This window comes from Cornus florida, unplaced genomic scaffold, assembly GCF_030987335.1.
Source record: "Cornus florida cultivar Cherokee Brave unplaced genomic scaffold, ASM3098733v1 CherokeeBrave_3.0.0_Hap2_Chr04, whole genome shotgun sequence".
Lineage (NCBI taxonomy): Eukaryota > Viridiplantae > Streptophyta > Magnoliopsida > Cornales > Cornaceae > Cornus > Cornus florida.
This window is the reverse complement of record NW_026775574.1, coordinates 100,617,337-100,628,758: the sequence shown is the minus strand read 5'-3', so window position 1 is coordinate 100,628,758 and position 11,422 is coordinate 100,617,337. Positions and strand designations below refer to the sequence as shown.

The 11,422-nt window shown below is 36.0% G+C and overlaps 1 protein-coding gene across 3 annotated transcripts; it reads left to right on the top strand.

The window, feature by feature from the left end:
* Positions 1-1,718: 1,718 nt before the first annotated feature.
* Positions 1,719-9,798, top strand: LOC132304223 (uncharacterized). Of its 3 annotated transcripts, XR_009481546.1 has the most exons (3): positions 1,719-2,062; positions 2,673-4,833; positions 8,811-9,798. XR_009481546.1 is itself a non-coding variant. In XM_059801802.1 (2 exons), the coding sequence occupies exon 2, from the start codon at positions 2,714-2,716 to the stop codon at positions 4,667-4,669; it is 1,956 nt and encodes a 651-aa protein (XP_059657785.1). In that variant the 5' UTR covers positions 1,719-2,062; positions 2,673-2,713; the 3' UTR covers positions 4,670-5,189. The 3 variants fall into 3 exon arrangements, 2 of the variants coding, with proteins under 2 accessions (XP_059657785.1, XP_059657786.1); XM_059801802.1 differs by lacking the exon at positions 8,811-9,798 and having other exon boundaries at positions 2,673-5,189; XM_059801803.1 differs by lacking the exons at positions 1,719-2,062; positions 8,811-9,798 and adding an exon at positions 2,069-2,398 and having other exon boundaries at positions 2,673-5,189.
* Positions 9,799-11,422: the final 1,624 nt, after the last annotated feature.

The following is an 11,422-nucleotide window of genomic DNA, read 5'->3' as shown; positions in this document are numbered from 1 at the left end:
AAAAAAAAAGAAAAAAAAAGAAAAGAAAAAGAAACCCGGAATTTGAAAATAATTCTCTTGAAGTTTATTTTGTGCATATAATCCCCTAAACTATCACATTTAGTTGCAAAATACCCAAATTCCTTGATTATATTTCATTAATTGACCATAATACTCTTTTTTATTGAGTTACACTTAATCTATGTTTCTTATTGAAATAAATTAAGAAAAATAATTCATTCTAATTTTATGACATGTTCTCCATTAAATTTGCATAAATTTATATTTAATTTTTTTAATTATTTGTTTAAATAAAAATTTTAAAAGTAATTTCTTAAATTTTCATGAATATATTACATAAAAAAGAAAGTGTTTTTTATTTAAGTAATTTTATTAATTTTTCAAGAATATATTGTATGAAAAGATGGTACTTTATGGTTAAAAAGTTCAAAGTATGATAAGTTTTATTATAAATAGTAAAATTTTAATAATAAGTTAACCATTTAAAAAATGGTACTTACAAATCTTTTATTATTATTATTATTATGATAAATTGGTACTAATAATAAAATTAAGATAAATGATATAATTAATATTTTGATGAGAGAAAAGATAATAAAAATAATTTAATAAGAAATGATAAATTTAATGATAAAGGGTAAAATAGTCTTTTATGATAAGATTAGTTCTTAATTACAACATATCAATAGTTCAGAACGACAATTTGTAGTTCAGCGGTTACCCTTAGTATTATACCCAAAAGATAGTTCTATAAATATAAAAATTAGAAGGTTAAGAGGAATATTGTATTGCTATTGCCAAAGTAGTACTGGCTATTTCAGTGGAAGTTGATTTAACAATCATACGTTCCTTTTGCAAAGTGAACCTTTTGGAGGGGTAAACCATGGAGGGTTACAAGAAGATCAGCTTCTGGCCTATGAGTGGTGAGAAAACCCTAAAAAGTCTCTGCATGCTCTGGTGATTGGACAATTTTTTGGTCACATGGAAGCACAAGTGAATTGATATAATGTGTGTGTGTATAGATTTACATTGGTACTTTGTTTAGTAATCAATCAAATGATTGATTCTTTGCTTTCTTGTAAAGTCGTGCAAGTTTTAAATAACTGAAAAATAAATGGGAATACCAAACTCTTTTGTCATAGAGAACGCTATCATTATGCTAAGTTGATTTAATAATTCAAATACACATCTAAGTTTATCTTGTTTGGATAAATAATGAAAAAAAATATATATATTAAATTATATTCATGTTTAGGAGAATTTCAGTATCTAAGTAAATATATTAATTTTGATTAGTTTTTTCTTACATAATAACAAGTTGCGATTAATCGGAAGAATATAATTACTGCAGTGTAAGTGTTTGATAAAAAAAACAAAAAGAAAAGAAAGAAACAATCTCCCATCTCATGTTTGTTTTGACATTTTGTGGACAAATAAGTAGAATATAATTATTTGAAAAAACATGAGATGGCGATATTTTCTCTTGTAATTTCTTCTCCTCTATTTTTCTTTCAAATCCCTCAATCCAAACAGAACATAAGTCATTTCGGTCATTATGGTCAACTGCAACATACGTTAAATATGATCAAACAAATTAATCACAGAAGAGAACAAAAAATTCACAACACCTAACAAACAGAAAAAGTATTCTCAAACTTTTATTTCGATTCACAATATTCCCAAAAACATAAATACAGATATTTATAATTACTGTAGAGAGAGAGAGAAATGTACCAAAATCTCCAAAAACTATTTACGCTGTTGATAGATAGGACGATAGGATCATATAATTGGACGAAGACTCCGACACCACAGTAGAAACGAAAAGAGGAGAGAGAAAGAGAGGAGAATAGAGAGAGAGAGAGAGAGAGAGAGAGAGAGGGAGGAGAAAAGGGGAAAGTTTACGTGCATATCCGTCGTCTGTCTGACCTCCGCAGCTCAGAGGCTTAAGACAAAGGAAGAAGAAAAATGGAAGCATTTAATCCATAGAAATACTGCAAAAGAAACCCTCAATAGCTCTCTCTTTTAGTGGATTTCACTTTTATGGTCTTTGGACACATTGGTACGAGCCCAACAAATCGCGATCTGATTTTTGTTGTAATTCAAATTTTTTGTTTGATTTTTGACTTGTATATGAAATTTCTGTTGTTATTTGCTTGTGGGTAATTATGGTTCTGTATTTTTGTGTAACTACGATGTTAGGAATCGGCGGAAATGGCAATTTTTTGTATTTCTTTCGTGATCTAGTGATGTGGGTATCTGTTATTCTTGTGTTTTTTACGATTTATGATGTTGGGTAGTAGAGATTTTGCTTTAGATGTTGTGAAATTAAGGTGGTTATGGAGAAATTTACTTTTGATGGGACGCAAAAGGATCTACATATGGATGTCTCCTTCTGGTAGGCGTTAGATCTCTTTAGCTCTCTTGTTATTCATCTAGTATATTTTATGACTCCATTAGTTTTCATATATTATGCTATTTCAATTGATACCCATGATTAAGTATTGTCAGATTTGGGGTTTTCTCTGTGTATTACACTATTCACTTCTGTATATTAGCTTTCTGTTCAGTATCAGATGGATCTGTGTGTATTAGCTTTGCATATATATGCTTTCTATTGATTTAAAGTAGGAGACAACTTTAATTATTATCTCCTTCTGTTTCTAAAATAGGTGGAGGTAAAAAAATAGGTACTTTTTTTGAGTTTGTCTAAATGGATCCGATGGCTGAAGAGCAGATAGATTACGGAGATGAGGAATATCGGGGGGCTCAAAAGATGCAGTATCAGGGAGGTGGGGCGATTTCTGCTCTTGCAGATGATGAAATGATGGGCGAAGACGATGAATATGATGATCTATACAATGATGTTAATGTTGGAGAAGGTTTCCTGCAGCTGCAGCGTTCTGAGGCACCAGCAGCATCTGTTGGTGGAGGCACCCTTGGATTCCCAGAGCAGAAAACTAATGTTCCTGAACCTAGAGCCGAAGCAGTGGTGCCAAAAGACCTAAGCATTGCTGGAGTTGCAACTGAAGGGAAGCATCTGAATGCTGTGATCCGTTTCCCTGAGCAGAAGGAAGGGTTGACAGCTGATGGAGGACAAGGAGTGGGAACAATTGATATTTCACAAAAACAGAGGGTTCCAGAGATGAGTCATGATGCTCAAACAGGAAATCTGGGGTTTCGAGGATCAGCTCCTATGCCCCACAAAATTGGGGTTGATCCTACTGACATGCCAGGAAAAGTTGCCAATGAGTCTGCTCCGTTGCTAAATTCTGGCTCAGGTGGCCATAGAGGTGTCTCACAGATGCCAGCGCATCAAATGGGTATGAATGCAAATGTGAACGTGAACCGTCCACCAGTTAATGAAAATCAGATCCGGCCACCTGTAGATAATGGTGGAACCATGCTTTTCGTGGGAGAACTACATTGGTGGACTACGGATGCAGACCTTGAGAACGTATTATCACAATATGGGAGGGTCAAGGAGATTAAGTTCTTTGATGAGAGAGCTAGTGGTAAATCCAAAGGTTACTGTCAAGTTGAATTCTATGATGCGGTCGCTGCGGCTGCATGCAAGGAAGGAATGAATGGTTATGTTTTCAATGGTAGAGCTTGTGTGGTGGCATTTGCTTCGCCACAAACAATTAAGCAGATGAATGCTTCTTACATGAACAAGACTCAGAACCAGCCTCAGTCTCAGTCACAGGGAAGGAGGCCTATGAATGATGGGGTGGGAAGAGGAGGTGGGGGGAATAATTATTCCGGTGGAGATGGGGGCAGAAATTATGGAAGAGGTGGGTGGGGACGAGGAGGGCAGGGAATACTCAACAGAGGTCCTGGGGGTGGACCCATGAGGGGAAGAGGAGGGGCTATGGGAGCAAAGAACATGGTTGGGGGCGGTGTTGGGGTTGGAAGTGGTGCCAATGTAGGAGCCTACGGGCAAGGCCTTGCAGGCCCTGCTTTCGGGGGTCCTCCTGGTGGTTTGATGCATCCTCAGGGTATGATGGGTGCTGGATTTGATCCAACTTTTATGGGTAGAGGAGCAGGTTATGGAGGCTTTTCAGGTCCTGGTTTTCCTGGGATGCTTCCTTCATTTCCTGCTGTTAATACTATGGGACTTGCTGGGGTGGCTCCCCACGTGAACCCTGCCTTTTTTGGCCGAGGAATGGCAGCTAATGGAATGGGAATGATGGGGACCACTGGTATGGAAGGACCTCATGCAGGAATGTGGACTGATGCAAGTATGGGTGGATGGGGAGGGGAAGAACATGGCCGAAGGACAAGAGAGTCAAGTTATGGTGGTGAAGATGGTGCCTCTGAATATGGGTATGGAGAGGCGAGCCATGAAAAAGGGGTAACATCAAATGCTGCTTCTCGGGAAAAGGAACGTGGTTCTGAGCGTGATTGGTTTCCCTCTGAGAAAAGGCATCGTGATGAGAGGGAGCATGATAGAGACAGGCCTGAAAGGGATTACAGGTACAGGGAAGATAGAGATGGTTACCGTGACCATCGGCCGAAAGAACGAGACTTGGGCTATGAGGATGACTGGGATAGAGGACAGTCTTCTTCGAGATCTCGGAGCAGGTCCCGGGCAATTCCAGAGGAGGAGCACAGGTCTCGACCAAGGGATGTGGATTATGGGAAGCGGAGGCGCATGCCATCAGAGTGAAGCAGTCGAGCAATTCATTCTTGTTGGCTAGGTCTTATGAGACCTCATTCTATCCTTAATGTTCTTCCTTCTCCGCATCTTTTTGTTGGATTGCTACGGTGCTTCAACGTTGTTCTTTCTGGTTTCTGTTGGTGTCACATGCAGACTGTGGCGTGAGTGACAAAGTAAGTTCCACAAGTGTCGGTAGGAGGGAAAATAGATTCTCCCTTGCCTTTCGTTATGCTCTCCACAAAACATGATTTAGTGAACACTTAATACTTGTGCTAAAATACATTAGTAGCTTTTGGTAGCATACCCTTTGTGGATCTACTTTTATTTTATTTTTTCTGGAATGCCATGTGGATTTGCTTTTGAATGAAGTAGAACTGCTAAGAACCTGCTGCTGGCTTGTCCCATTGGTTTAATCTCTGTACTACCAAATCCTTTTTTTTTAGGGACAATTGCTTCTCAAGTCATATGACCTTGAGTAGCTTTAAACTTCTTGTTATTTGATATGATTGTTTGAGTCGGTTGTCCTTCATTTTCATTGCAGATGCTTTTTTGGCTTAATGAAAACTTTTAACTACTGTTAGATGCATAAAACAGTATCATTGCTTCATTATTCTTGTAGTGATTCCTTTTATTTTCAACATATCTTGTTGGTTCATGTTTATTTACAGAAGTTGTACCATGATCTTATGCCCCCAATGATGCTTAGCTATCAAACTAAATCTTTCACTTACATTTGGCATCAACTTTAGGATGAGTACTTGTTTTCTCCATGTTGCGGGCTTAGTTTTGTCTTAGATGGTTTTTGTGCGTAATTAGCATGCTTATGTGTATATATAACATAAATTCATGTATGAGCACATGTGTCTTACTGATTCTGTCAGATTAGTTTTTGTTTTGATCTTTGATTTTGAGCAGGATCAATTCAAACTTTGCTTGCAACTCTTTAATACGACATTAGTTTAGAAATACTTACGCATGGTGGTTTTTGCATAGCTGGTGTTTATGAAATAGTAAAAGATAATGTGTAGTGGAATGAAGAACTAATAGCAGAGCTATCTTTTATTGGTTTTAGCACACTTTACGTATATTTTTTTTGTTTTTGTACATTTTTCACCGAAAGGTTAAAGAAATTGCCAGTGCCATCTGGGGTGGGTCGGGTGGCACAAGTTGTTATTGGAGGATATGGGTAGATCTTGTTGCAACAAGCAGAAAGAATTTTATTGTTCCTTTGATGCGTATCTTCATAAGATTCTGTTGGTTTTGTTATTTGGCTTTAACTAAACCAGATAATGGTTCCCCTTTAACAGCCTCTCGTAAGTTACCGTGCATGTTGTGTGCTTTCTCCCTCTGTTAAGAATGGTATTATGAATTACTTGGTCATTGAAGGACGTGGGTTGCTTGCTGATTTCACTTCCCTTTTGTTATTGAATTTGGGCAGTCAAAGTAACCTGATGTCTTTTACTGCCCTGGTTTTGGTCTAGGTTGAAACAAGTCATTTATGTTACTCATCTTATTAAACATATACACATATAGTTATCTATGTACACATAATAATTTAAGTGAATTAAGGCTTGTAAAATCAATATGTCAAACTTATTGACTTGCTCTTGAACTATAAATACTTGAAATGGACTTATACCATTCTACACGTGTTTTTAAGTGTCACTTGTTGGTCTTGGGGTCAGTAACCTTGTGTTGGTTAGAATGTGCTTTGAGTGGCAGTGTTCTACACAGAAAGTGAAAGAAATATCGCCAGTGCCATTAAAACCATTTCAGAGTAGCCTGGTAGTAAAGGGGGTATGAACTAAGATGATTACCTTAGGTGTGGAGAAGAACAACGTGCTTCCAATTAGGAGCTTTTGGAGTGAATATTAATGTACTTATATATGTGTATATTTATTTAAATATGTCTGTATATTTATATGTATATCTGTACCTATACATATTTTTTGGACATGTATATATATGTAAGTGTATAGATTTATATACATATATGTGGGGAAAGTTACATACAAAAGACGGGGATGATTATTAAATTTATGGTTTATTTGGTAAAGAAAGTCAAATGTCTCATGTTTGGCATATCAGTGGGTTGATGGAAGATCAGGTGCAACCAAACCCAAATCAAATTTGAAAAGCTGGAACAAGAATGATTAAAATGATGATATTGATAATAAGAAAAATCTCGCGCACACACACAAACATAGGGCTGTTGTGTTAACATTTCGTATCAAGTTTATAGTTGTCAACCCAAACATGACCAGTTTATTATTCGTATTAGAAATCCTCGGCACAACCATGAGCCTATTCATTAGACAGGTAACACGACACGACTCATTTAACTAGTTTAATATTAAATGGGCCGTGTAATTAATGACATTAAACAACCTGTTTAATAATATGTTTGATGTACCCAAATGAATTGAATATGTTGGTATCTATTAAACGGGTTAATCTGACATATTTTGTTAAACTGGTCAAATCGAGTTGGAATAAGTCATGGTTGAAATGGGTTGACCTAACTCGATTAACTAAATGAGTCAAATCAGGTTAAACGGGTTGAGTCTCAAAACTCGAACACAACATGATTAATTTAATGGGTTAATCGAGTTGACACGATTATGACGCGAACACAATTAAGATCAACCCAAACTTGCTAATTCTGTGTTGGGCTTGAATTGTATTGACAAGTGGTTTCCAATTATGCTGCCACTACATACAATAATATTTATAAAATAGTGAAAAGTATTGAATTGTTTCGATGACGATAACAACAATACACAACCTTTTCCAACCACTTGGGATCTGCTACAGGATCTTTTTTTTTATTCAGCTTTATCTAAGCCAATAGGCTCAGTCAAACCAAATGTCATCGTGTATTTTCTTACTAACTCTACTCATTTAAATTTTGACTTTCCGTACCATTTGCATTACTCTCAATATGACCATGTCATTCTTATTAACTGGTGCACTTAGTGGCCTTCTTTGATCATGCTCAAACTATCGTAATTAATTTTCTCACTTTATCTCCAATCGGTGCTACTTCGACCATCTCTTGTATGTGTTCATTTTTAATTCTAACATTTCTTGGCTTGTGCACATCAATCTCAACTTTGCATTATTGTCACGCTCACTTTGTGCATATGCTGTTTCTTATCTTCCCAATAATTTTCCCATAAAGAATGACTGGTCTACTAGTTTTGTATAACTCCCTAATCTTTAGACAGAGATGCCGATCACAAAATGTTCTAGGCGCTCTCCTTCATTTAACCCATTCTGCCTTGATTCTATGATTAATATTGTCTCCAATTTCTCCTTCGTTGTGAATAATTGAACGTAATAGTAGAAGGTCCAATTCTAAGTAGCATGAAGGGCACATAATTGCTTGGATATCTTGTAAGGCCCTCCATCTATATGTCAGTATTTTCCCTTTCAACCATGTGGATGAAATTTTCCAAGAAAGAAAATTGGAACTTAAAAAGTCAGGAGTTCTATAAAACATGTGAGCCCCTTGAGCAGACGATGAGTGCCTTGCTGAAACCAGAGATAGCATAGATATGGTATTTTCTTTAAGGCTTATATGAGCTTATAGAGGTGAGTGAGTTACTATAATTGTTTATTTGGACCCAATCATGTAGGATAAAATTATATATCAACAACTATTTTCTTTTTTTTTTTGAGTTTAGTTAGTAGTTTACTTTTGTTGTTCAATCACTTTGCTTAGATGACATCCTTTAGTTGCTTTTCTTGTGAAAGCTAAGCATTCCTATTCTTAGGCATTTTGGCTTGTTATGTCATTTTAAACAACTTCGAAGCAGAGACTACAATGTTAAACAGGACGCATCGACTTGATTTTTAATGTCTTTGTATTTCTGTCCTGTAGTGCTGTGTAATTAAAGGATCGATTAGGGAATATATGAACTTCTATGGATTTGACCAGGCTAGATGGCTTTTTTTTAAATTATTTTTTTTATTTTTTTATATATATTTATTATTATACTAGAAAGTTTTATATTAGCCTAGAGCTTGATATCAATTCATGATGCAATGCTCTTAATATTCTGTCCATGTAGATTGTGGCATACGTCTTGGGCAGTCTTTCTTAACGAGTTTTGACATGAGGATTTTTTTTTTTAATCATCGTATTCAGGGCGCAAGCTGGCAACTCTTTGATTTATGTGATGAATCAGCCTATGTTGGTTACTTGGAGGAATGTGGGTAAATTGGCTGCTTTCCCTGATTCCGTGGGAATCTCTATTGTCTGCATAGTGTGTTGAAGGAGCCTTTACTAAATTGCTTATCGTTTATGTTTCCTCAAGCACTTCATCAAAAATTTATAAATAGTGCTCTTGGGAGAAAAAGTCTAGGAAGAGTCCAAATCATGAACTTAATTGAAGGATATTGGAGTTAAGTTTTTGGAAGCAACCATCATATACGCGAGTCTGCATGAAGAGCACTATTTCATCTCTTTTAGAATTGATTTTATGTCTTAGGTTCAAAACATGTAATTGGCCTGTTCTATTAAGTATTTGTGTCTCATCGGCGAGCTTGTAAAAGTTTTGTACAAATTTCAGGTCTATACTTGGTATGATCTAGCTGAAAATGTTTGCTAGAGAGTTGGGTTGAGCTATGTATATGTTGTAATATAGGGTCACAATTCCAATTGTAAGTGGTCATTGTAAGATCTCAAGAAGTTGGTGTCTGTTGATGCTGCTGGATTTCTTGCAAGCATAAAGAACTATCAGATGTATTTTGTGTATATAATGTAAAGTGCAGCACGTAGTTTGGTTAGGAGTGCAAGAGTTGTAGATTGTTATTGTATTTTTGGGCAAAAACTGGAAGATTTGTGGTTTGCTTATAGTTGTTTCCCTCTTGAAGGAGGCATGCCATGTACCTTTTTTTTCTTCCACTTTTTGGGTTCATTTTTTCCCTCTGGAAGCAGTATTTTTGTAACTCTGATCTGTGGAAATTTGAACTATGTATACGTTGCAATATAGGGTCACAATTCCAATTGTAAGTGGTCATTGTAAAGATCTCAAGAAGTTAGTCTGTTGATGCTTCTTGAATTCTTGTAAGCATAAAGAACTATCAGATGTATTTTGTGTATATAATGTAAAGTGCAGCACGTAGTTTGGTTAGGAGTTCAAGAGTTGTAGATTGTTTTTGTATTTTTGGGCAAAATCTGGAAGAGTTGGGGTTGTTTATAGTTGTTTCGCTCTTGGAGGAGGCAAGCCATGTACTTTTTTTCCTTCCAATTTTTGGGTTCATTTTTACCTTTGGAAGCAGTATTTTTTGTAACTCTGATCTGGGGAAATTTGAGCTATGCATACACTGTAATATAGGGTCACAATTCCAATTGTAAGTGCTCATTCTAAGATCTCCAAAAGTTAGTGTTTGTTGATGCTGCTTGATTTCTTGTAATCGTAAAGAACCATCAGACGTACTTTGTGCATATAATGTAAAAGTGCAGCATGGGGTTTGGTTAGGAGTTCAAGAATCGTAGATTGTTATTGTATTTTTGACTGGGCAAAAACTGCAAGAGGAGTTGTTTATAGTTGTTTCCCTCTTGGAGGAGACACGCCGTGTACTTTTTTTTCTTCCACTTTTTGGGTTCATTTTTCCTTTTGAAGCAGTATTTTTGTAACTCTGATCTGGGGAAATTTTTTGTACGATTTTGTTAAGTTTTATTAATAGGGAAGCGAAATGTAGAGTTATTTACATTGTATTAGACATTTTGGTGTTTGGTCCTGCTATTTTTGCTTATGAAGAGCGACATCATTCTTCTTGATGGAGGTACCGGACCTTTGGCTATCTGCTTCACTGTGTTTTTCTCCTGGCTTCTACTTGCTAATGCTTGATAAGAAAGTTCTGATCATTGCATTAGTTGTACAGTGGTTTGCTGCTTTTTAATGTACTTTTTTACTTGCTAATGTTTGAACTTGTAATGACCCAACTGGGATTTTGTTTAGTGTGTTCAATTTATTTTTATTTTTATTTCTTTTTTCAGCCCTTTGTTGTGTTCGCAGGCTTTAGCACATAGTTTACTCTGCTTTTAATGTACTTTCCTATCCAAGTTTAATTTCACAAATTGTATTCTTGTATCAGATTAATCCAACTGGTATTGTTTTCTGAACTCTGCCATGGTTTTTGTTACGAGTCTGTATTCATTATGTTATTAGTTCTAAATCAAAATAGTGGTCGATAAATGTAAGAAATTTGCCCAAGAAAGGAGAAATGTATGTATGTTATGTCGGATAAAATGCATTTATTGCGAGTTTGAGCTATAATCCAGTCATGTTATATTTATTTATGATGTCCATGCTGTGCCATATCCTGAACCCAGATTATCTGCTCGTTGTTCTCACCACTGATCTCATCTTGTGCTTTTCAGTTCTCCATTAAGAAGATTTTGTTTCCGTTTGTTCTTCTGATTATCGTTTCAGTGCATGATTCTCTTTTAGTCATATATCTGCAGTCCTGCATTTCAAATTTATTAGGTTTTCATTCTTCTAGATTTTTTCTAGTTGAAAGCTCGTGTTTTGATTTATTTTTATAGTTGTATGTTGTTGAAAGGGCTTGTTTTCTAAGTAGCATGATCATCTCTGTTACTATGCTGTACGTAGCTTGTGCATTATGTCCCAAATATATTACAAAATACGAAATGCCGAGATGATGACGACGACATATTCTTCTTATCATCTGAGCATGCTGCTGCAGGTTTTCTGGGGTGCCCCTTATTAGGAGATTTGTGAGATATTACGG